The 27,679-nt window shown below is 38.8% G+C and overlaps 1 protein-coding gene across 1 annotated transcript; it reads right to left on the reverse strand.

The window, feature by feature from the left end:
• Nucleotides 1–588: 588 nt before the first annotated feature.
• LOC104077030 (chondroitin sulfate proteoglycan 4-like) lies at nt 589–27,239 on the reverse strand (the record flags this gene model as incomplete). The annotated part of the gene is made up of 9 exons (XM_009578100.1): nt 589–2,642; nt 3,139–3,322; nt 7,033–7,205; nt 11,263–11,394; nt 14,934–15,132; nt 20,577–20,753; nt 21,557–22,027; nt 22,893–26,462; nt 27,072–27,239. Coding segments are annotated over 9 exons (7,128 nt in total), but the record flags the coding sequence as incomplete, so codon positions are not given.
• Between the last annotated feature and the right edge of the window lie 440 nt (nt 27,240–27,679).

The raw sequence follows: 27,679 nt of genomic DNA on the forward strand, positions 1-27,679 counted from the left end.
ATCACTGCTGTACTTTGTTGCCAAGTTGAATCTAAATTTCCAGTTCAGTGACCCGGATGAACACCTGTCAAAATAATCACAGCTTTGTTTCTTTAATAGGGTCCTCTGAACAGCCTTCAGGTCAAAATGACATTATTGAGATTAGCACCTTGGCAACTACTTACAGAAACAGTTGAAAGTTCTTCAAATAGAAGTGTTGGTTCAGGAAAGAATACAAGACCTTTATAGCAAACTTGGTTCTTCAAAAAAAGTAACTGTATTAAAAACATGACAGAACATTCTATTTTACACGCCTGTCATGGGAAATAAAAAATATTGTATACACAGGGTGCACTCAAAATCTATGGGGCCAAATTCTGCACTGAATTAAGTGGGAATTTTGCTGAAGTACCAACTGGAAATCCTATTTTATGGCCAGTAATCAGTAAGATTTTTATTATTACTATTTCACAGGTATTTGGATTTCATCTAACAAACAGTGCATCATTTGATCTACAATAAATAAGTGTATTAAAGAACAAATTATATGTCAACAACATATACTCTCTTTTCTACTACATCAGTTAGCATGACCAAAACTGTCCATAACTACACCCAGTATTGACTGCGCTTCAAAGTCGGGTTTGTTTTTCGACAATACTGGATCATTTCAGGATCAAGGTTTAACCAGCTGTTTTGCAGAGACCGTTCTACAGTCGGAGAAACCACTGCGGGAAGCAGCTGTTCATGTCTTACTGCCATAAATGTTGAGGCTGTACTTCTCTCAATCCCCTTCAGAAGAGGAGTCACTGTAACACTGGGTACAGTCAAGCTCCTTTCCAGGCATTGATCAGGACTACTGAGGACTGCATCGTTTTGACTTTTCACGAGTGGTTTTGTCTTCTCTTTCTTCTGACACATTAGCAAAATGCATACAGAAATAACAGCAACAATGAGTAAAACAGACACCAGGACCAGGGGGATAATGATGTACCAAGGGTTGCTGCTTTCACCTGCTTGCTCTCTGGGACTCCTGGCATTGACCTGGGTTGTGGTCTTAGTCCCCGCAGATCCACTTGTTCCCATCGCCAGATTTAGCAATGGACCTTCCTCATGTAGATTTCCCCAGCGACTCTGCCCTGGCCACATGGTTGGTCCAGTCTTCTGTGGTGCCACTGTAGGCTCTTCATTCTGAGAGGAGGCTGGTGCCTCGTCCCCTGAGGTAGTGTGAATCTTTACAGTGCTAGTGCTGGTTATGGAAGGCGCTTCAGTTGTAAAACCCTGCATAAGTGGAGGACTGTATGGCACGATGGAATACTGAAAACAGCCGACAGCAGGCTGCACAGCATCTGCCCTGAGTAAAAACGTGAATGAGTCATTCAACAGATCAATGCCCGTCATATTCGTATCTATGTCTAGAAGCACAACACCACTATCAATGTCAGCCTGCGTGAATGTCTGAATATCTTGAAACACTGCATCATTCGCAAACCTTTTCTTTACAATCCTTCCATGAGACGGAGGCACTATCACTTCAAATCTAGGATTACTATTTGTCAAATTAGCTAGCTCAGAAGCATCCAGGTCACTGCTTTGGAGTTTATAAGCTGCTTGATTTGAAATCTGCATGTCAGGTACAACTTGTACTAAAGGCTTCACTGTGATGTTCAGCACTTGTCCTGTTAGATTGCCTTCTGCAGTGAAGAGCATAAACTCCAGTACTTCTTTGGACGCAGTGAGATTTGTCAGGTGGTAAGACAGCCTTCCTGAGTACAAATCTGCCTGCTCAAATTTAGTAACCTGCTCATTTCCAATCAACAGGTGCCCATATTTGAGCGGCTGAGTTATTTCATACGTGATACTAGTGCTTTTTCCATTTGTGACAGCTGAAAGCTGCACGTTAGTAATAGTGACAGATGTCTGGCCCTGTGGAAGTGCCACATTGGTAAGGTTGACCAGGACAAGAGCGATTGGTATGACTTCAAGACTGAATAGTTTGTATAAAGGGCGATGTTTACCATCAGTCACACTGAAATAAAACACCCCAGAAGATGAACTCCCATCCTGTACAAACCAAACTTCACCACTGTCGACATCTGCTTGTGTGAAATCCTTTACAGAGACACTGAGATTGCTTTTCATTGCCAAATAACCATTATTGGGGTTGCTAACAATGGTGTATTTGAGCTCGGCTGGGGTGTTATCTAGGTCTTCAACTTTCAGATTCTCTGACCCTAGCACTGACACATCCCCCTGCAGGACTTTCAAGTGCAGCCTTTTAGTCTTCAGTTCCGGAGCTTGGTCATTCACTGGAACAACAGTGATATTAAACATCTCTTCTAAAACTTCGCTATGGGGCTTCATTGCAGACTTGCTCTTTAGGTTTAACCAAACAGCAAAAGTGAAATTATCATTAAGCGATTCAGAATTATCATGTACATACACAATTCCAAATTTGTCCAGTATGTATTGGGAGAAGTTAGGTTTTTCTTTGGTAACATTTCTTTCTCCAACAACAATCATGCCACGTTGGGGTAAAGATACAACTTGATACCAGACTTCATACATGGAGCGCTGTACCTCAGGTAGCTTAATCAATAGATTCGAAGCATCTAAATTTGTTTTGTTGATTAATACTCTACCTCCTTCCTGGACTGTGGCACCTAGCAGAAAGGAAAAGAGAATCTTAGAAATTGACTATTTTATAGTTGCAATGTTTCAGAAATCAGGTATCAAACACTCATGATACTCAGAAAAGCTTCTCCTTCATGGTATCCTTGATTTCCATATGTCATGGCTAAAAATATATTATCACTATTTTTAAAATAGAGTCACATATAAGAGACAAGATTTTCTATTGATCCATACATTAAGATTAAAAAAAAATCAGTATCTCAAAGCTTCTGACAGTGTTTTCACCCACCATTATAGCAAAATGGAGAATACCCACTATAGCAGTAGGAACGATCAAACATAGGTAGTAAATCTCATTTTTAAAGACGCAGTGATGCAGTTTTCCAAGCCACTATGACAAAAGTGACAAAAGTATTCTGGTCATTTGTTACTGAAGAGAAAGTAGCCTTTGTTTTTTCACATTTGTTCATTGGAACCCTGACAGATCCAAAACAATTTGGACCCCAAACAATACAGCATCTTTACCTGTATTTGCCAGAAGACGACTGTTCTGATCATGCCTGGTAATTTCATATGAGATGACAATATGGAACACCTGGAGGTCCAGAGCTGATGGTGGAGAGAAGACAGTAAATGTAAAGAAATCTTCTGCACTCCAGCCAGCTGACTTGACATGTAAGTGCTCATACATGATCACACCTTCATCCACCTGTTTAGGGTAAAGAAAAGCCATAGGTGTAAGAGGAGAATAATTTTAAACACAGAAGTGTAAAAAGAGAAAAACAAAATCTTAAGAACATTGTTCAAGAAAGGCCTTTGTACCTTAGTCCATGCACAGTGTATATGTAACTTACATGGAGATTATCTTGCATTTCTCTTTCTCTGAAGATGGACTCTGTGTTGCCAGACAAGCATACTTGAAGGTAGGTGAAATGTTACTGGGCATGAGTGCTTAGTAAAGGCCTTATGTGAGGTACAGAGGTATAAAACATTGAGAAACTTATCTCAAACTAGCAGTGGTAATGGTGAACAGGAGCTCAGCTGGACTGTATCGTTAGTGAATTGGAGTATCATATGTTTAGGGGTTTTTGTTTATAAGGATACCAGCGGCGCTGGACTCATTGTCCTGAAAAAGCATATGAAAGACTGAAGGCTTGAAAAGGACTTTGATGAAGTGTTTCATAGTGAATAGCAAAAGACACTTGGTAAGAGACTATGGAAACCAGAAGGAGGTGCAATGACCATTGAAATACACTCTCATTTATAACCAAAGAGCTGATGGGATTACTTAGTGGAAAATTTTTATATCACGGCAAGAAGGGGATTCCTAAGAGACAGGAAGGAACCTGGCTTGCTACACCTGCTTTCACTGACCTTGCAGATCATCATACTCAAGAGAATCCTATCAGTCCCACCATGAAGATTTAAGCTTCAAAGCAGAATACTGCATTAAATCTTCAGAGAAAAACATATTTATAGAAGATACAACCATTTATCTCTTTAGGCCCCAAAGCTAAAGGCAGTATTTCCAGACTAGGATACTCATCAGTTGGAACTACACGCAAATTTTAAGATCAGTACCATAATACATTGAAACTACAATAGGATGCCTAATAACCACAAGACTAAAACACTTACTAAATCTCATCTAGTAGATTCAGCGTCTGGTCTGCTTGATAGTTCATTCACTGACCTGGAAAGAAGACAGCTATACCTATTAAATCCTTGGCAACTTCCCAGGCAACTACTGACATGGCTTGCATGCGTTAGTTTATAATTACCAAAGAGATCCCTGTCTGAGATGGTGCCAGTTCTAAGCTTACTATTTGTAACATACTCTACACAGGTTGCAAACACCCTGAAGAAACTCATCAGCACACGTTCCCATCACATATGCTTGAAAGGTATGAAAAAAGAAAGAAAAAAGCTCCTGCTGCTATCACAGATGAAGCACTTTAGCACTACAGAATCTGAACTGTGACTACAGACCGCGCTAATCCTGAAACTACTGCAACAGCCCCCACTGAGATCACTAGGGAAACAGGGCTTTCAGGCTCAATTCCTCAGCAGCCTCAAAACCATCCCATCTTATTGTCTAAAAAATTCAGACTGATATGATAAAATTCTATATGCACATCTCCAGGTTTACGCTTTTCCTATAATGATTTAATTTTTAATGGCTATTATAGGACAAACCAAACAAAATTGATAATAAAAGGATATGTTAGTTCATGATGACTTTCGAAAGCATGCCTCTAGGATTTCAAGTAGAAGAAAGCAAATTTTTGTAACAAGAACAGGCACAATATGCATCCTTTAAAATCAATGGTATTTAGTATCAATCTTACTAGGGTTATCTATTTTTTTAATTGCAAGCCCATGCTAATATCTGGGCTAAGCAGAGAATAGAATTGGTGAGGATTTCTGTGTTTACCTCTGTAATGACTTTCAATATAATGAAGAAATAGTGGCTTGCTGCAAATTGAAAATACTTTTAAGACACTACAGAAAGTACTGGCAGAGAAAAAAAACCAAACATCATGTTGAAAGCTACTGTATTATTCAAATGTGTTTAATGCGCAATTAGTTTTCTTATATTGGCTGAACAACACTGTCCATGAAAAAATTTCTTGGAACGCAATAGTGATTTCAATTCTTTTTTTCCTTTTTTCCCTTGGCAACAAAGCAATAAACCACAGGACATAGGGAAGAGTTCAGCACCATAGCAAAAGTGCTAACTACTTTTATAAGCTAGCTGCATAGTACTTTTCAGAAGTGAAATTTCAAGTTCCACAATACAGAATGAAGTCAATGAAAACCCAAAGAACTAAACTAATGCAAAATATTTTCAATTCAAATCAGATTTACAAGCTTCTTATTACCAAACAGAAATCGAATGCCTTGTTCTCCATTACATGGAGAATATGCAATGTTTGTAATACAAATGTTATTTTCTCACTGATATTTAACCTCATGTGGCTACAACACACTAGAGAGTGAAAGTTTATTTAGGATCCCTTTTCTCTCCCTTATACCTCACTCTCCACCAGAATAAACAGCAAGCTAGTTAGGATACCTTAATTCTACTTGCAATAAGTAACTTAGCTCTACTTGTTTGAAGTGAAAATGGCCAAGAGAAGAAAAACATACACATTATTATAGCTCAAATCCTTACACAGTTTACAAAGTTCAAAGGAAAATTAGCTATACATTAGTAAAAACTAAAGCTATAGAGAGTAAGTGGCATGTTCTGACATGGCACTGTCTGATAAACAGACGTGAAGATCATATCCATAGGCAAAAAGAGTAAAACTTCAAAACCTTAGCTGAAAGATTTTCTGTCTGACATGCTTAACTGTTTCCTCTAATGCTCATAAAAATCACACATTTTAGGAATAGAAGGGAACAGTGTTGTTATACAGTTCATCTCCCTCATAATATAAGACAAAACTCGGCAACTATTGCAACAAGACCAATAACGTAATGGGATTAGAACATAGTTTTAAGAGAAACATTCTGTGTTCATCTTGATTTATAAAGTTCAAGTGGAGATTCATTCCACCACATTCCTTGGTCAGGTTGTTTCAAAGTTTGATGATAACTAACAAAAATGTCAACCTTTTTTCCAGGTTTTATTGGTCAAGTTTCAATTTCTGGCCAATAGATCTTCTCATTCCTTCATATGCTACATCAAACAGTCACTTTTGAAATCTGTAAATGTAGCTTAAGACGAAATTATATCTTAATTTTTCCTCCAGCAAAGTCAGGAGATTGAGCTCCTTTTGTCTCCCCCGCTTAGATTTTCTGAGAATAACTTACTGCACACAGAGTACACGGTTATATTCAGATTCTGTGCACAGACATAAGTAATTTCTTTTCAGTTACAAAAGAATGTTTTCCATCAAGTTACATGAGCTGCCACGTTTTAGTCATTCAAGTATGAGACCCTGTATCACAGTTAAGATTCTTTAAACACTTAATATCACAGCCAATCAAGTCAATAAAAGTCCTCTCGGGAACACTCATGAGGACTTTGTACAGCTGAAATGAATCTGATACTTGGACTTTTCATAGAGCAAAAGGTTATTCCTTCTGCCAAAAACTAAAGGCTTCCAACCTCGGACTGCTGGTTAATGGCACCAGAACAGCTCTTCTTGAAAAATACTATTACAAGCAAAACAGTGGAAATTGCCAAGACGCTGCTGGTATCCAAGCGGAGGGGAACAAAGACTCCTCCTGCGTTCATTACTAGATGCCAGATATTTAATGACACAGCAAATCTGGATTGATGGCACTGATAGGTCACATATGCCTGGTTACTTAACAGATATAAATGGATCAGACAAAGAACAAGCAACTGAGATACCCTTTGAAGTGACAATCTACCCTCAAACTAGTTATTATAAAGTAAATGCTTACCATAGACTGAGTAAAACTGAGGATTTCCTGAGTGGTATTATCAGAATTTACTCTGATCAGCCTTCCAAGTTTTGGGGAAGTTACAATCATAAAAGTTATAGTTCTGTTTCCTGCATTGGTCACATCATTGGTTACAGCTTTCAGATCATGTCGTGAAATAGGTTTCCTGGAACCTAAAAAATGTCAGTTATAAGTAACATACATTTGCAACAGCAATTTTGTATGCACAACTCACCCTCTCACCTAGATATTCTACTTAGCATTTACAAGATCAGCAGGTTTACCCTCTTTCTAGTCACCTTCTAGTTACAACTCTTCTACAGCTTTTTCAATCAAAAAGCCCATCAATAGGATGTACCTTTGTTTTACAGAAATGAAAAAGTGCAGTTCTCTTCAGCACTTATAATGGCTAAATATTAGCTTCTGCAAAATAACCCAAAGTAAAGAGTAGAGCATGTGTAAGAAGCTCTGTTCCAGTCTAGAACTGAATTCAAACTCCAGCTGAAGTCACTATTGTTAATGTTTTTTGTAATCCCAGTTGCCCACAGAAGGCAGGGTGATTTGGCAGGGAAAAGCCTTAACACAGCAAAGTTTCTAGTGAATACACAAACCAAAACCGATTATTACCAGAAGCTTGAACCACACTTTACCAATATGAAAGATGATTTTCATTAAATGAAATTAAAAAATAAATACTGAATTAAACAAATTAGGAAGAACTTCACACAGCAGAAATAATGGCCTGAACTGAAATAATGTATTATTAACATGGATGGAGACTGCGAGGTAACAAAATCCTTTTAATACATAGCACCACACTAACCAGTACCTTCTGGCTTAAATATTAAAAAGATTATAAAAAGCTTTCTGGCATTTAGTCAAACCAAGACAATTTTTGACATAGCTGTGACAAAACCAAACCTAGTAACTTCCTAAAAGAAAAAAGAAGTTTTATTTGGCTTCTTTTTGATGCACTGTTTCATGGTACACACTCTGCAAACTAAATCTCATGTTTAATCATACTTTCAGAGGAGCAAGAGATTCCCATAATCCTATTCCCCCTGCCCCCACTTCTGTCTCCATTTTTACATTTTCTTTTCTTCTTGAGCAACAAGCTTTTATAGGTATCAATACATAATTTCAGATACTAGCAGTATATATCCTTGAAGTCTGAATTATCAATCCATGTTCAATAAAGCACAATGTTTATACAGGAATAACACAAAATAACATGTTCCTGCTATAATATTCAGAAGAAAAAATATGGTAAGCAAACTGAAGAATGGGATGTTTTGCAAACCATTAGTAACATCAGGATTCTGCCTGTTTACATGTAGTTGTGCCCTGGTTCAAACTACATCTACTTTGAAACTGAGTTGTTACAATGAAATGAGATCTCTGGCTCTGCCTGTTTTCCCCTTTTTACCTTCCCATGCTTCTCTGCCTCCATACTGCTTTGAAAAGCAAAGCAGTCCCTCGGATCTAGAAAAATCCTCCCACACTCTTATCTCATTGAAGAAGTCTCCCTCCTCTTCCTCTCTCTCCTTTTCCCTTTTTCGCGTGACAGGCAGAGAGGGAAGCATGACCTTGTGTTGTGCTTACAGCAGATGTAGTCAGGAATGTACAACTGAGAGCAACAGTTAATCAGACCACGTGTATCTGTAAACACAGGTATTTCTCAATAGCCTCCTATTTACGCAAATCAGGCCTCATTGCCCTAACAGAGTAAGACAGAGTAACTCTCAAACACAGTCACACTGTAGTGATGGAAGTTACTGCTCCGATTTTTCATAACCATACCAGGTTATCCTACCCCCACCATCCCAGTGCAGGGACATGGGGACAGAGGATGTGTGCCACACAGCCCCTATTTGTTCCTAATAGACCTGATCTCACTCACTGCGCAGCACAGGCTGAAATACAGTATAGGGCCACAGGCAATAAAGTCTCTCATGCTTTCCTGTAAAATGGGATCCTCCCCCAAACACAACCTTCTCCTTCACCCACTTCGGTCCTGAGATTTGAGAACCTTTTCCAGCACCTGCAGTAGTTCTGCTCTGGTCTGACAGCTCAATAGGGAGAGGAAGGTTATTTGACAGCCAACAAAGGAAGGAAAGGAAAGTGAGAACACTGTCTGCTTGTTCCCAAACACGGGAACAGAAACATCGCAAAACCAACCCCACCCAAACACAGGCGAAAGTAACAGAGATAGGGGAGGAAGACACACAACAAGGATGGGTGATGCAGAGTAGGGCCAAGTTAATCCACACAAGTAGAATGCAACAGCATAAGGCCATTATTGGTACCTAATAGTTTTGGTATCCATTTTTACTGCCCACATTTAAGATTTGGAAAGTGTTTTGGCATGAGCATTCTGCCTATCACTGCTAAACAGTTAGGAATCATCTCATGTACTGACTGCTTAGACAGCTCTGCTTCCGAATACCTACAAGTCAGGCTGCCTCGCCTTCTCAAAGAGCAACTCAGGTCATTCCTTCTTCAAGCAGTTGCTTCCCTGAAAAGAGCAAATCCTCACATTGTAGATAGCTAGCATACGTAAGAAAAAACTCATAGATCTAGCACTCAATTTAGTGAGCACACTGAATAAAACAAGCTTCTCTTGAACAAAAAAAATCCATAAATTGTATAAACAAATCTGGTATATCCAACACAAAAGAAGACAGCAGTACATGCTCTTATAAAAATCGCAGAACAATATGCTTGAGAGAATAGTTTATATCCAGTCATGAAGACATGGCAAGTTTTTCACAACATATTCAATTTTTACTTCCCTAGAGAGAAGATTCTTCAAGTTGTCTCAAAATTAACTTTTCCTGCAGTGCTATAAAAAATAACAGGATGCTGGCTATTGTTTTTATGCGTATTAAGCACTTGGCACCATCGTTGTTGTAATAGTCATTTCATGATGAGCTGAAACCCATACAACTCCAGAATGTCTTTTAAAAGTACCATAAAGAGAATAGGTGAAGAGCTAGCAATACTTTTTAACACCAAAAAGGAATTTTGCTAACCCAAAGTAAGCGAGAATTCAGGAAAAACTGTGGGCTTAAATGAATACAGCTTGCAGTGCTGAAAGAAATACTGTATTTTGCAAACTGGAGAACTGATAGACAGTCTAGAGACTTTGCCTTCTATGGAAGTATCATGCATACTTTTCTTACAATTATCTTTGGCTTAAGATAGAATTCCTGTAAATCCCTGTGCCTGAGGCAACCTTACATACCAAAATCGCCGATTAATGAGCTTTGTAAGTGGATTTATGTGAATCCCATTTATATCAACTGAATTAGAAGATCATGCTGCTACAATCTAATTTTTTGTTGCCTGTGTTTAAGTGGTTTTTGTTGCAAGCCTTTGTTTATGCAGCTTATATTCAGGAAGTTTAAGAAACTAAAGTGCTCCTCTTCTGCATCAAATTAATAAATCAAGATACAGATTAATACCTATTCTCAATCTCTCTCTGGCTGTATAGAGCAAAAAGAAGGTAGCACAAACCTAAGTGTGATGAGAGAAGACTAACCTTCATTTTTCCTTTCATCCTACAATTAATGTTAGATTACTAACTCAGTGAGGGATTACTCTTGCCAATGCAAACCAGTAAATGGCTCTGGTGAGACTCTCTTAACACATCAACTCCTGCAGGAGTAGGATTTTATTAAAAAAATACTTAGCTGCTGATCCAACTAGTTCCAAATGCACAAATACAAATCAAAGTTTTCAGCCCTTCTTATTCATCATCAGTGAGTCTGTGCTGCTCTCCATAACTCAGCTCAAACAGTAAGAAAGCGAACTAGCAATCTGGCGAGCTTATGTGTGCTATTCAGAATCTCACAGACACAAGCTTCACTCTGCTTTTACCAGGCAAAATCACGACCAGCTAAGACACCTCTAAATATATGAATATAATATAGAGCTTTTAAATAAATCTGAATGGGTAATGTTCAGAACTTAGGCAGACAGTTATTGTCACACTGTGCTTATATATTTCACTGCCAATTTCCATGACTCCAAGCACATGCGCATATCAAAAAGTTAAAGACTATAAAACAATAAAGCAATACGTTGTTTGAGAAAACATAACTGTTCTTTTAAAAATCAGACAGATAGATGTTCCCAGTTTGCTGTAGTTTAGCCAGCTAGCTGACAGATAACCATATATTATACAATTTTTTCAAGTGGACGAAATTATGATAATCTTTAAAAACAGACCTGGAAAGACTCCGAGTCCTTTGTTCACTTCAAGGCTAATGACTAGTGTCTGAGCTGTGATGCTAAAAATCTGTCGAGGTGCAAAGTTCAAACCGTCTGTTACCTGAAAGTTGAAGCCTCCAGACATTGCTCCTGTAGAAAAACATAAATTTACTCTTGTATTATTCTATTTGTCATCGAAAACATACAAACATACACTGGACACCTTTTGCTCTTGGCTACAGTGAAATATATCCAAAGTCATCCTGAAGCAATTTTTTACCAGTATCTTTGTATCTTAATTAGAATTAAATAAATTAATACTGCAGAGAACACCTTCCCAATGAAGAACTACTGGCTGTTGCTTACACTGAAGGCCAGACATCCCTTAGACGTAAATTAGCAGAGTGCCCCTTCCTTTCTTTCTTCACTGACCCCAGTGGAGCTGAAACCAAGCTAAACTTGGGGAGACAATGACTCCCAAATTTCCTACTCCTTTTATATCTTAGGAGGGATCAAAGCACTTAAGCAGTCACATTTTGGCAAAGAAGGAATTTGGGGAGAAAAACAACTAGAATGTTTTTTCATTTTGATTTACATTGAAAGGACTGAATCAACTCTCAGGTTGTTTCTTTTGCCTCTTCGCTCTGCTTCAGCTTTGCTGAAGAGCGTATGTTGTCATAGCTTAAACTATTTCAGAGGTTATGTGTACTCATAATAAACGCACATTTTTTTCTTTAATCTTAGGACCTGTATGTACTTTGGCACAAGTGATAGCAAAACACCTCCAGGAGTCTGAGTGGATTCTTGTAAAAATACATCTCTCGGAACTGACTTACTGAGGTGTACAGAGCTTCCTAAATCTTGCTTTAAGTAGAGGCTCCCCAGATTGTTTAATTAGGTAGAAAGATAGAATGAAAAATTGAAACATTAACTGTTGCAAACAGTTACCATTGCTCTTCTAGCTTTGCCCGATTTAGCCATGAGATCTTGCTACATGAATATATATCCTGAAACTGAGACGGTGCCACGTATGTTCACTTAAAGATCAGCACTCCTTGCCTAACTATAAATTAACATATCAGAAGAATGAAATGTGGGTTCTGAGATTATAGTTAACAACTACCCTAGGCAATGCTCTTATATCCAGCCAGGCACTGAAGCAGCTCTGGAAGACTAGGTCATACTGTTTTTATTTTAAAAGCTTTTATTCTCTGATATTTTCTCTTGATAAAAATGCTCAAGTAGTTGCGCATTTAAAACAGGCATTGAGGAGTCTACTATTTGCCTCAGGTAGGGAAAAAAAGGCTTACTTAGCCTCACTTGCTTTTTTGGCTAACACAGGTCAACTGCCCGACTGGCACAGACATTTTGTCATTGGCAGTCAGGAACAGAACTAAATGTTGAAGAGCTGCTTGGGTGGAGCATGTATTATTTTATCACAATGAAGTTTTAAAGGCATATCTGATCAGAGGTGATTAAAAGGACACCAGAAAGAAGATTGTAAAAACTGCACTGAAAAGACACAGAGACTTCCGAACAAACAAGAGTTCAATTCAGTACTGCCATAAGGAAAACACTGGCAGGGTTTAAGGGCAGACTCCATACTGTGAAAGAGGGATGGAAGCACCCTGGAGTGAAGCGAGGGTGGAAAAGGGAAGGAATTCTCACACTGAAAGAGGAGTACAGAAAAGGAAAGGTGTGTTCTGGTTCTGCGTTTATGCTGGTGACAGAACAATCAGGGATTACTGAGGAAACAAACACAAAATGTAAGGGGAAAACATGAGAACAAAAAGAACTCACGGCACAGAACAAGCAGCATAATGTAACTTGCAAGACTGAGCAAAGATGAAGGGAAAATTTTATGAAGTCTAATGTTAGAGGTGTAAAAGTGAGGTACGGTAGTACTTTCTTTGGTAGTACAAATGACCATGAGGATGGAGAGTCACTGCCATGTACAGATGTAAAAGACCTGTGGTGCCAGAAGGAGAAGCCAGGGGATGGAAGAGCTGCCTCAGACAAGAAGATGCTGCTCTTCCCCTTGGAAACCATTAGCGTGGGTGGGAAGAGTAGACACCAGGGTGTGGAGAACATGAAGTGGGGGTACTTCCCAGAAGGAGCCAAAGAAGCTAGCACACACTATAATACCAAAGACGAGGGACAGAGTAGCTGAAGAGAAAAGAGATAAAAAGCTGAATGACAGCAACTAGATATGGAAAGGCCCCAGGACAAGGCTGGGAGCGAGAAGATGACAGTAACAAGTACACTTCCAGCAACAGTCCAAGATGAAGGAGGAAAGAAAATCACAGACTGAGAAAGGAAAAGAAGCAAAATGTCCAAAATACCTTCTGAAACACTGGACGCCATGAGGCTGAGCAGATGGCAGAGCCAGAGCAGCTGCAAGAGCTGACACATGACCTGGGCAATTTTACATTTCAAATTTACTGTACAACCCACACTCCCACTCACTGGAAAATGAAATTTGCTGTTCTTTTTACTTTTATCAATCAAGATTCACTTCCTAAGGCTCCAGATGTGCATTTGCCCTTTCTGGAACACAGAGTGGATTCATTTCCTCACACTGAGACTACCACCATCCTACCACCACAGGGGTTTTTACACGACAAAGTCTCCCCCGGAACAATTTAAACAGCTTGGCTCACTTTTGCCATGCTCTTGACCTTTCATTTCCTGACCAAATTATTTGAGCAGGATACTTACAGCTCACCAGCAGCTGCTTGTAAAGCAATTTCAGCAACACATATGCACTCTGCAAGTCAGAGCACTTTAACCTGCACAAAGCCTCATGAAGACACAGCATGTCTGGAGTGACTGCTGCACCCAAGGGAGCACTGGAAATAATTCCAGCCTGCCTCTGGGCTGGCAAGAGAGTGCTGTACCTCTTCCATATCCTTCCCCAAAACTCATTTATTCCTTCTTTAGCACCTCCTTTCTTCTTTCAGCTGAGGTAACATGATAATAGAGCTGGAGCAGGAGAGAAGCAGCTATCGCCTTGTAAAAGCCCCACCTCTTCCACTGGTTGGAACCCTGCTAGGATCTTCATTCCTGAAGCTTCCCAGCACTGCCACTCAAGGATGAATGAAGCTGCCCTGACTTCTTTGTTTATTGCCCACACATTCTCTCTGTAGCAGCAGCACAAATAACCCAGTCTCTAGCTCTGGCCACCGGCAGAAAAGAGTCAATGGTTAAAGCCGAATTCCTTCACAGGCTGAAAGAGAGGTTAACATCACCCAGATGACCCGTAACTTCATTGCCGAGAGCTGCTCAGGAACACAACTATACTGTGGCAGGTATCTGAGAAACTGTTGGTCCATGAATAGCTCTGCGCTGTAGCAAGACAGAAAGGCTTCAGGAGATTCTCACTTACAATGGTCAAAAAAATGGATTTCATATCTCTGAAAGCATAAGGCAACATTCCCCTACTGCAAACCTGCATTCAGAAAGAAGGCTGCTACCAACTGAACCACTAATACACCAAGGTTTCTTGGTGAGCACACATGTAAGTAGTCATCAGACCCTTTCCTGTTTAGTTTGTGAGATCATGTATCACATAACAGGTGCTCCAAGATTTTTGTGACATTACACCGAGACCTTCAAAGCATTACAAACACAAATACACTGAATAGGAGCAGTATTTTGGTAACAGAGGTGGTATTTCTGAAACCACACACCATTGTGTTCAAATACCAGCTGCCCTTCAATTATATGAGCCTGGGTAAAACTAAGGATGCTCTTGTTTGGAGAAGACTTCAGAGCCAAGTGCCCATTGCTAGGTGGAGTAATGGAATATATCAGTTCTGATGGTGAGGAGTCCTTGTCTTCTGCACAGAGGTCATCAATAGTTATTTCTGTGACTGAACCCACCCAGACCTAGAAAGGCAAAAATAAAAAAAATAGTAATAATAAAGAAAATGCATACAAAAGAAAATCAGGGTAAAAAAACCTTCAAAGAAAAAGAGAGAATAAAGATTTGTGCCGTGCAACACTAGCAGCTATGACAGGTTTCCTTACTGTCCATCCAAATCTCTGATCATGGACCGGAATAGTTAACGTTGGCAAACGGTTTTCAAAAAACAAGGCCATGAAATAATACAAGCAAACACACCCTACACCAGTTTGAGTTTTAGATAGCTGCAGCATGAGTGCTCTATTTGTAAGGCACTATCCAAACTCTTACAAACATAACAAAATTGTATTTTGATAACTGAGTCAAGGAGCTCCTTTCCAACACATACACATGAATATTAGTGTCATGTACTTCACAGCAGGCAAGGCATTCAATATGCTCTACTTTCATCAGCAGAAAAGAAAAAACAGCCTGTGGACAGCATAATCTCTAATACAAATGGAACGCTTCTTGTAGCTGCATTATTTCCTTCTAACAGCACGCAATAAAGGCCCTTTTTCGGTGCACCAAACAACCCACAGAGGTGCTCAGTCCAGTGGGAGATGAAGGAATCAACACCTCCAACAGCTGCTTAGCACTTTGCAAGGTCACGCTTTCAGACAAACTAGCTAACTAGTATTTGGAAAGATGGTATAAAACCCATTCCTTAATTCTAGTAAATCTAAATGTTTGGGGTTTTTTAGCTTAAGATATGCACAAACTGCAAGATCCTTCTTTCAAGCAGAAAGGACTGCTGTCTGGGCTTCATCCGTACCTCACTGGATAATTTCTTGTTTGGAAATGGTAAGCAACAGCCCATTTTACTCTTCATCCTTGCTGTATTTATTTGGAATTACAGACAAAAGTACTAACAAAGAACAATACGTATTTATCTCAACATGAAATTGAATTCCTAAATATTCAATATATCAACACCGATTATTTCCATGCAGAGTTTATATAGTGTACAATCTTAAGAGCCTGAGCCTTTAAAAATTTCAGCTTGGGCTTCAAAACACATACTGCATTGTCCCTTCCTGTCCTCCTAGGGTCTTAGTATACTTAACAAATATCTGGTAAGAACATCACACCAAATGGTTGAAGAGGAAACATGATCCTTGACAAAGGGCATTTTACCTCTGCCAAAACCAAAAATCAGCAATCACAGATTTTTTCCTAAGTATTAATTTTACTTTTTGATAAAAACCATGGAAGAAAACCTTTCAGAGCCACTGGGATTTTTGCCATGACATTTCAATAGAGGAAAGATTTCAGACTACATTGTGTCACAAAGTATGTGCCACAGAAACAGACATACAAAAGTGAAATTATATGTGTTTTCCAATTAGAAAAAAGCTTGAAAAAGAAGTCGCGTTACATTTTATAACAGAAAATATCTTGTCTCCAGGAAATAGCTATTTCTCCCTTCAAATATGTATTTCTCTATAATGTAATTACTACTATTGAAGCTCGATAAAAGATGCCACCTGTGAAAACACAGGATGATAACTAATAGCAAAGGCTGACTTGCTGAGCAGCACCAAATAAGCACATCAGTGTCACTGGTTTTGTACTGAGACCCCTTAACTCATCTCAGTAGCACTTGATTCAGATTATTCTACACAGAAAATAAAAGGTCACATACAAAATATGGAAAAACATAAGAAAGGACTATGCAAACATGTTATTACAAATGACTCACTAAATGTCCAAAAGTTTTGAAATTTTTTCTTTTACTAAAGGAAAAAATTAGCTTTTTTCCTATAAAGCCAGTGTTTATTTCTATTGTTTCAGGACACTAACACACAATGCTTTTTTAAAATATTGTACATGCTGAGGTGCTCCATGACCTGCAACACAATCCTTGAGGAATAAAAGGGAGATCCAAGAGCTGAGAAGAGCTGTAGGGAAGCAGACACTCAGAATACTGCAAATACTGTACAATTGGCTTATTTTCCACATCTAGGACGAAGTCCTCCTCGAAGAGCACCATGAAAACTGTATCTGAACTTCCAGGATGTAGCACTACACTACCGTTGCATGTGCTTAACACATTCCACAGGCATGGTCCAAAAAAACATTCATGACCCTGCCCACTGGGAAATAATCCATTCTGCTCTACTTGCAGCATTCAGCTTATCAGTATCTCCTTGCATGCTACATATCCTACCAGACACTCTATATTCACAGCCATTTTAATACTCTGGTGAGTCATTTAAAGAAAAAAAAAAATCAGTGTTTGAATTTGGTTTAAAAAAAATAATCTAATTCTAGGAAAATACGGCCCTCTTGTGGCAACAGGAGGATACAGTCATTTCACAGCATCAGTACCGATAAATGTATTTAAACACATACATAAACATAGCAAATAACGCCAGGATAGTGATTTTCTTAGAAATATCCTATTTCCCTTCCCCATTCCCACCCCAGGAAAAAAAAAATTACCACAGAACCTGTGGAAATTTTAGGAAATTATACCTAAAATGCTGTAGAGTTTCTAAATAAACTTATCCCTCATGCACTTACTGTTCCAATGGAAAGACTTTAAATTAAATGCAAGGATTATTAGCATACATTACAGAAGCTCTCAGGACAGTAGAATTTTCTGCATCTCATACATTGTGTTAATGTAAATACTTCAGCACGTCATAAATTCGCAGTCAAACAAAAAAATGTTTTTTGTTTTGAGTAAAAACCAAAGCCCTGAAAACTTCACTTACTTTCACTGTCTAGAGTAAAACGCCCAAAATGTTTGGTTGTTTGTCCTCCTGAAACTCCTCCCATAGTGTTCATAACCTTGATGGTGTTCATAACTTTGATAACAACAGACAAGGTTGTTTGAAGAAGGGATGTTATGGATGCCTCAGAAGTGAGGGAGCTGGAGTTGAAGGACTCACTCAGCATGTATGCACATGCTCAACAGTTTCTTGCATTTGGCCAGAAGCCTTGTTACAAAGGCCAAAATTAACTTTCATATATCCATGCCAACATCACTGGCCATGTAATGCAGCTCTTCACAGAAGCTATTTCTCAACAGCAGATGCCAAAAGCTAACCAATTTTTTAATTGTTCAGCAGTTCTTTCTAACTCTATATTGAGATCTGCAAAATTTCTGAGGTGCTAAACTTCAGTCAACTCAAACGGTCCTACTGGACCTCAGTTTTCACAGTACTGGTCCCTCACTTTATACTTTTGTACATTTTGTACATTTCCAACCTTTCAAAAGATATAGAAGAGCTACTGCCTTTTTAAAAGCAACACAGAGTTTATTGCTCAACATTCACCACTAGCAATGTCCTTGAGGAGCACAGACTGCTTGGCTAGAATATGGGGCCAGCAAGTATCACCCTACACACGAATGCACGGCTTATCTCAATATTTAGCAGGACTAAGAAAAATCCGTTTTCTCCCACCTACTCTGGATGTGCAAGTTTGCTTTGAAGAAGGATCATCTCAGTGTACTTCTCCCAGTATATAACTCGACTGCCAGTTTTGTTTTAGTCTGCACATGAATCCAACATATGTGTGCATATTAGTACCCACTCATGACAAAAATAAATTTTTCTTAGCAATAGCTTATGCATGATCAGCAAAACCACAGGCACAACAGCAGCATATTGGTTCTGGGTATGCAAACTGCCTCCCCTGCAGAGAGGACTAACTTTGGCTAGGTTAAGCTGTGTTAACCTTGTTCTTGGGAAGCCTAGACTTACAGATATTTTCAGAAAAATCCATATGCTGCACTGCAGTGCACTGCACGGCCTCAGTTCTGTTAACAGACTGGAGTTCAATGCGAGCAATGCACCAGAAGGGAGACACAGAAAATTCCTGACTGGACATATATCCCTCTCATCTGCAACCAGACAACATTACTGTGTGCTGTGCTGATGTCTGCAGAGTACCACTGTAATTACTTTAACCAGGGAAGGTTTTACTCTGTGCCACCCAAATGCTTGTGAAGTGAGTCTGCCCTTCTGCCAGCAGTCTCTGCACAGGCCAGGGTGTCTTGTGTTGTGGGCATCTGCAGCTTATCATGGATTGAAGCTGCACAATACTGCCACTATCACTGTTCAAAAATTATGCCTTTTTTCATGTAAAAAGGCTAAATACACAACACAAGGTTATGATCATTTTTACAGTAATCCATTCTCCCTCTGCAAAACACAACTAAATATGTAAAATTAAATGCATGTTTTAGGTGCCACTAATTTGTAAACTGCATCATACAGCACTGGGGATGATGTAGCCTCAAAATACCTTGCTTAGCTTCTTTCAAACCTATTCCTACATATCGTCTCTGTCTTGATGCCTCTCAGCTGGTTTACTGTGATCACAGGTTCATTAGCTGACCCGTATCCATTTCATTCTGCTTTTCAGAGTCACCTAGTTTGTTTTTACTCATCAGATCTCAGATTGGAAGACTTTACACATGGGGGCTTTCTGGTTTACCTGGGCAGAGTGTCCACAATAAATTGGTTCTGGTTACTGAGCACTATTATAACACAAACAAGTAACAATTCTATAAATAAATAAATAAATCTGAAAAAGCACTGAAGTGACAGCAGTGACTTTTTTCAAAGATCGAAAGATTAAAAAGCCAGCTATGCTTATTAAGAGCAAAAGGTAGCATCAGTCAACAATTTTAAAATTTTCTTCAGGAATTTGGGGGAGGGGTGGAGTTAGAAACAAGTTAGCATGTCCTCTTTTTAGCTCACAGTATCACACAGTAATAGCTTCAGTGTCTGCACTAATATTTTCATGACCTCTAACAGCCTAGATTTTCACAGATTGCATTGTATTATTATCAGGAACTTTTAAAGAAGGGAAGATTCCTGTATAGTATCAGAAATATCCAACACATAGTCAATTCTCTAATGAAGTGCCAGTGAGAATGCTGCTCTCTTCTCTTGTCCAGTCCCACTGGGGATCTGGAGAGGAGCAGGCAGCAGAATGACCCTTTGGTACACTTAACGGCAAGAGCCACAGGGTCTGAAGGCTGTGCAAAGACAGCAGTGAGATGTCTGCACCCTCATCATCACTACTCTTGGTACTTTTCTAAGCTACGCTGTTCATTAACAGCCCTCAAGACGCCGTAGCAAACAACACTAAAACACAACAGTGATCCCGGGTGCAAGCCATCCCATCCCAAAAGCCCTCTGTCAGCCCAAGAGACTTCATGTATCTTTAAGATTAAAAGAAAGCTCAGTCAGCCTTCTAGATAAACTTTACATTACAACAGCAGAAAATGTTCTTCATGATGACTAGAATCTCCCTAAATACACATTACCCATGTATGCCTCCCTTCATTAACGCTAATTTATTTAAATCCCAGGACCACCATTTATTATATTGACTATCCCACCAAACCTAATACTCTGTTAATGAAGGTTAAAATAATTTTAACATTTCAAAATGTTGACAAACATACCCGAAGAATTCTGTTAACTTTTATAACAGGAGCTTCATCATTTACTGCAGTAACTGTTACAAATACAGTTTGGGGCAAGCTTTGTTTCCACAATTCTGTGTTATTTGCTATCACAGTAAAATTGTCCAACAGTTCCTCGCTGTCATCATGAACATAGTAGATTAATTCTTGCTCCACCTGAAAAATATAACAATGTGAAAAATTAAAGAGGCTAAAAGAAAATGAATGCCACATTAAAAAAACAAAAATATTCAAGTCTAGTCATGCCGCTCTGTATTTATTGTCTCAACTTCTAAGACTTTTTTTATGCTCGTATCTGATCTGTACCTCTATCTTTGTTCTGTCCACAACAGCAAATTTTACAGCTCATCTGTCCATTCCTCCAGCCAGAATATCTTAACTTGCCAGTCTTGGCATTCCCTCTTCCCCCTGAAGGGAAAATGGAAAATCCAATCCCACTATATTTACCACAACATTTCCTGGAATCTATAAACTTAGGATACAGTTTTGCTTCTTAGAGCTAAAAGACTGAAAATTAGCTTATTATGCATATACTGGTTCTCTGCGAGCAAAGACATGATCTAAAAAAATTTTTTTTTACACTTTTCTTCTTGTTCAATCTACACACCATTTCCTCTGGTCTTCTCAAAATGTACACACAGTCTTAGGTTTCCAGAGTATCAATAACTTTGTCTTAGTATGAGTGGCCCATCAGTCTACTGTGGTTACAGTACACTAGTCTGTGTGACCAGTGGCTCTCAAGGAAGTGATGTGGTTCACCACAACAATGCGGCACCCTCCCTCCCCACTGCAAATGACCAGCTAGCAACCACAGAAGAATCTTCGGTACAAGGCCAAAATAAAGCTCAAACTCACGCATCTTACCACCTCCCACCAAAACGTCCCACTACAGGCAAAAATTAGCTTTTAGCAATACAAAGAATTAATCATGACTACAGCAAAGCAGATCTAAATGTTACCTGTCTTCTGGTAAATGTGGTTAACTTTATTCCAGGAACACGAGAGTTTTCAACATACCCATGTTTTGGCTGGTCAATTAAAATAAATTCACAGCTGAGTCCTGCAAAGTGTCTGCTAGAAATTTTTAGATAGTCTTTCACAATGGCTTTCGAGCCCCCTTCGATTACTGTGAAGTTCTGTACTTCCAGGGGAATCATTCTGGGGATGATGTCTACAGAGATCTCTATTCCACTCACTGTTCGGATACCATTGGTCACATCCAGAGAAAAACGGTCATCTAGTTGGTCAGAAACTGTCTGCACATACTGAACTTTGCCCTCGTCAACATCTTCCTGTGTGAAGCTCAAAACTGGCCTTTGGTCAGCACCAAGATAACTTTCTTCTGAGGAAAACTTCCGAATGTATCCATGTACTGGAAGCTGTCTTACTGTGAACACAATCTCAGACGGAGAACTGTTTTCATGAACGACCTGAAATTTAAAAACATACCCCAAAATTATTTAAACAGAAAAGGGAGAAATTATTTAGTTCTCTTCTGAATTTTTCACTTTTAACCCTTGGATTGTCTGCCTAATTAACTGGCATTCCTTGTTGGGGTTACATGGTATATCTGCAAATTCCTAATACAATACAGTAATACCTTAAGTGGACTTGTTAAATAATGTGGTGTGGAAGTGTTTTGTAGCCCCAAATTTGTAAATTTTGAAAAGGAACACACTACAGAATTAGCTAATAGCCTACACACTGCAGACCCCTGCCTGAAACACGGATTTCAGCAGCATGGCCACATGCTGCAGGAGCCCCCTCACAGTGGTTACTGAAAGGCTACACACAAAATGGGGAGGAAAATGTTAACCAAAGAGAAACGACCTCAGGTTTATGACTTGATGTTTTTAAAATTTTGGATGCAAACCTCAGACAGTGTTAATTGGGCTAGCTCCAAACTGAATGAAACAAAACTCCTTCTTCCTTGGCATTTCCCACCAGCTTAACTAAGAATGATACATGAACATTAAGTACAAACAATTGTCATAACTAAAACAAATATACAAGTGCAGCATCTCAAAATCTTAACTTTCTCAAGCACCAATATATAACGGAGTCAAAGACCATGGGCAGTCTTTTTCTTTAGCATAACCCGTTTCCCTTCTAGAAATGGAAGCTTGCTAGTGTTAGTCTCGCCAGAATTAAGCATCCAGAATGCAGTCATGTTAGTGAAAACCAAAAGGAGTTAAAGAAGAGAAGACAGAGAGACTAAAGACATTGCAATGACTGAGAAAGCAGTGAAGAAAATTTGCTAAAAGATCGGAGAAATGGACAACACAGTTAACTTACTTGCAGTTTTCCTTTACTGATTTTAACTGGTTTTCCTTCTTCAACTAAGAGATTGTTTTTGTTCACAATTCTTGGTGGCCACTGATGACTTTCCAAATATATGCGAACATGCACTCCAGCATCCAGATGGACATCTCTAGCATAGACCGTAAAGTTAAATGTGTCAATAAGGTTGTTGCTGTCATCATGCCTGTAGGTCACATACCCCTTTATCAGATCAAGTTGAGTAAAGGAATCCACCAATAGATTATTTACATATATTCTTCCATATTTTGGGAAAGAGAACATCTCATACGTAATCTCATGATCATTTCTGATGTCTTGGTTTGTGATAGCACTTAGGTTAGCTGTTTTAACAGTTTCCTCTTTTCCTTTTTGAACCAACAAGCCTGTATTATTTGCCAACCTAACATAAGGATCAGTGGCACTAACTTCTAGAAGCAAAGAGGTATAGTGCTTGCCATCTGTCACGAAGAGCACAAAACGCCCAAAATCTGCACCACGGTGTATAAACAGGACTTGCTTTTGCTCCAGGTCTGCTTGTCTGAATTGGTAGAGTCTGTGCAAAGTATCATTTGTCAGCACCAAGTCCCCATTGGAAATGCCACGTCTAGTATATAGCAACTGTCCATCATCAAAATCAGAATCAGGATCATGATAGCAAAGATCTGCCAAAGTTAATAATCGCTGCCCATTTCTCACTATGCTAAATATCTTATCAATTACACGTATTGGTTTCTCATCATTCTTCAGCTGGACAGAAATGTTGAATCTAATTTCTACTGACAAGGGTTCTACTTCTGGATCAAAGTTTACCCACTTTCCTGACTCTTCACTGGAAGCTCTGACAAGAAATTCATCAAATGCTGTCTCAGAATCATCATGCACATACATAAGGCGCTTATCAGTTATATCTTTGTTAGTGAAAGTGGTGAGATTGTCATTACTCTCGAATGAGCCTGAAAAATTAATGAGTTTTAATTTCCCATGCTTAGGAAACTGTGTAATTTTATATTGGAAAGTTTTATTATCTGGTGTTTGCACAAACAATTTTGTGCTTGTTATTAACTCTCCTTCACCTTCAGTAACAGTTAGGCCATTGTTAGTCAAAATAATGTTTCTGAAATCTGATTTGATGTAGACTTCAAAGTTGTATAAATTTGATTCCAGATATTTTGTAGAAATGAGGAATCTAAATGAATCATGGTTGTCTTCATGATATCTGCTGATTAATTCATATGCCACTTTTTGATGAGTAATATCTTTCTGGCTAAAGACTGAATCTTTTTTCAAAGGCTGGTCATTAAGCAGTATTTGTCCATTCTTTGGTAGGGACAGCAATTTAAAATGAAGCTCATCATCAGGTATTTCTAGATCCACAATCACAGCAAAAAGATTATCAGAATTCAAGTATTTCTTTTTTGATTTTTCAATTTCTAGAGGAGCATATTTCAATAAACTGTACCTTAACCACTTCACTTTGATTGGAAACACATGCTCTTCACCGATTCTGTTTCCTATGATAACTTTGAATTTAAATTGGTCAGTAATATTTTCCAGCTGAGTTTCTTTAAAAGTGCTACAGTATCTCACACGGCTGCGCTGAACAGAGCGTTGAGAAAAAGAGTTGACTTGCTTCCACTCCCCCCTTGAATGTTGCCTTTGGAGTTCGCCAAACTGGGGTGGCTCTGTGATCTCGTACCGTATCTCCAGCTCCTGGAGGTTGGCATTTGCTTCAACTGCCAGATGCCTAGATGTGATCAGAGCTGTAACACCTTGGAGTACTTTTATTCCTGAGTTGTTGACAACTCTGTAATCCAAAGGAACTGCCATGACACGTAACACAACAGTGTTGCTCACTTTCTCACCATCACTCGCCCTCAGAACAATCCTTGAGTTCTTGATGCCTGTGTGGACAAAGAAAACAGTGCCTTCTCTTAAGTCCTTGTTAGAAAAAGTAGTAATAGCTTTCCCAGGATGCTTTGAGTTTTCTAAAAATCCTGCATCTGCATTCAGATTTCCAAGCACTGAAAGACTGAGATCCGCAGGATCTGTATCCTTATCCAGAACTTTTATCAGATCACTAGTCAAACGTTTCTTTGAGTTCTCTAAGAGAAGAAGCAAGTTTCCCCCAGGAAGTGTGATCTCAGGCGCGTCATTTACTGGAGTGACAGTAATGCTAAACACATGCTGCTCATTTCCTTGCAAATATGGAGGTACAATCTTCTCACTGCTGGTAGAAATGGAGAAATTAAAATAATCGTAAGTGTCCTCAGAGCCATCATGAACATAAAGAATCTTCCCTTGCCACACATCCTGCATAGTAAATGTTTTTACCTCCTGCATTTGTTCAACATCTAGTTTCAAGTCTCCGTGAGACGGTGGTTCCTTTATTTCAAAAAGAATTTGTGATTGATGAATCCCTAATTTCTGAAAGTCTAAGCTGACTTTAATATGTTTAGATTCGAGTGAAGCTTGTCCGCCCTCTAGCACAATCAAGTTACTTAGAACTAAAAGGTGGCTTTTGTCTTCCTTGCTCAGAGAGACAGAGCTTTCAGGGGAAATGGCAAATGTTTGGGCTGCTTTCACAGTAGGGTTCTTTACAGCCATCTCTAAAGAAAGATTTGTATTAAAAGCACTCTCCGTTTCACATCCAGCTGAAATGTCCTTTGTTACCAGAACATTCTTCAGCGATTTCTTTTCCAAATTGGCTTTCAGATCTCTTAAGCAACCTTTGAAGGACCCTCCTCTGGCATACTTCCCAGACATTGAAGTTAGCTCTAACTTAATCACTTCTGATCGTGTGCTGTCATCTACACCACCTACAAAGAGAGACCCTTTCAGAAGCGGCAGCTTGCTGTGGGGAGGCAATGATTTTTTCACAGTTTCTTCATCCAATGTCAGCTGCAAATACTCTGCAGTAAATTTCAGTTCGATGTAATGCCAATGACTATCATTGACAGACCTATGAGAAGAAAGCTGGGTTCTACTTTTATGTTTTCCAACATAGGCTTTAATTAATCCATCTTCCATTTCCATTGCAATGAAATCTCCTGCTTGCCCAGAATGGTAAAGCAGCAAGCCACGTGCAGCTGAGGTTTGCAATGTATACTCCAAGATGGCCACATCATCAACATTCCACGATGGGAAAGAAACGTATGATCTGGAACTGAAGAAACTAATGGGTTCATCTTCACCTGCGAAGAATTCATCACTGCATCCCACTGAAACTTCATGGACATTTTTAAAGCCAGGAGAAGGTCTGAGAGGCATCAGAATGTCTAGCTGATTGAACAACACATCATCAATACATCCTCGGAAATTGGGCAGTGCTTCAACAAGGTAGGGAACGTCAAGTTTACTAGTACCACCTATGTAGAATCCATAATCAATATTTAATTCATAGAGAATTCCAGGCATTTTTGCACTAGTTCTATCATGTTTATCAATTACCAATGTGACATTATCATGTTCGTGATGTAGTTCAACCAGGTGCCAAGCTAAATCATTCAGCTGAGATCTTTGCTGAGAATGCAGTACTCGTTCCCCCACGCCAAAATTAATTCTCAACTGCAAGAGACAGAATTTTCACTATCAAAATCCAAAGCGGTATTTTTCACAATCATACATTAATATATTGTTAACAGATTATTTGTTATAAATTGTCATATTAAGTACGTAATTTAGAAAATATAATTGAAAAAATAAAATCCCACTAAAATTTTGTGTAGGTTTACTTGCCATCACAAATATGACTTGAATAATTGCAGAAGAGGGAATGGACTCCTCTGCAGTTCTGCTAGGACCAACAACTCCTGAGGACCCAAGTGACAATGATTTTTCAAGAACTTACCTTGCAGAAAAACTGTTATTTGGATCCAGACATTTTCTATGATGGTAACAACATCAAATCTGAAATTTTGCCTTTACTGAACCTCATGCTTTGAACACAGTGATCTTACTTTGAGATCTAGAGATCTCAAAGGCTTTTAAAGGCCAATTTTAATAACTATCATTGTAAGAAATAAATACCATATTTTGAAACTATCAATTATATTATGTGATTTTTCCATTTTTTTTAAACATAAACTTTTAGAATTGTTATAGACAACAGCTTGAAGAAAAACACTAAACAATACATGCTACACATATCTTTTTAGCTATAGTTATAAACCATACCTGTAAATTTCCTGAGCGTAGCTCCATTAAACAATAATCCTTCTTCCCAGCTGCAAGAAAAAGCAGTCCATGTGGCTTGCTTGTTCGAAACCGCAACTGTAAGGATGTCTGAGAGGATGCTTCTGCCATGTTCAACTCCACAAAGCTATCACCATAAAATGATGCTGAAAGAAAGGAAAAAAAACCAGGAGATTTAGTCACACAAAAAAAATCTTTTTCTTATCTACAGCTAAATATATATAAAAAAACCCTTATATTAACTCTTTATATACTTATTTATATATGAATGGAAATAGATCTCAGATATCAAATTCACCAATCCAAGCAACTGGGTAAGAGACCAATGGCCGTACCAGTATGGGCAACGAGTGAATCTAGCCCAGTATTCTACCTCCAACAGCGATGACAGGGAATCATAAGAACAGTGCAATCATATTTAATACTTTCCTTCAAATACTCTTCCAATTATTTTTTTGTTTCAGGTGTTCTCCTGAGCTTGTCACAGTCGGTCTATTTTGTAACTGCCAAAGGATTTCTCTCTGAAGTACTCCTCTAGTTTCTCTTTGGAAACATCTTCACCTACAACATGCTCCTACATCTCCGTCAGA

This window comes from Fulmarus glacialis, unplaced genomic scaffold (assembly GCF_000690835.1).
Source record: "Fulmarus glacialis isolate BGI_N327 unplaced genomic scaffold, ASM69083v1 scaffold39905, whole genome shotgun sequence".
NCBI classification, from domain to species: domain Eukaryota; kingdom Metazoa; phylum Chordata; class Aves; order Procellariiformes; family Procellariidae; genus Fulmarus; species Fulmarus glacialis.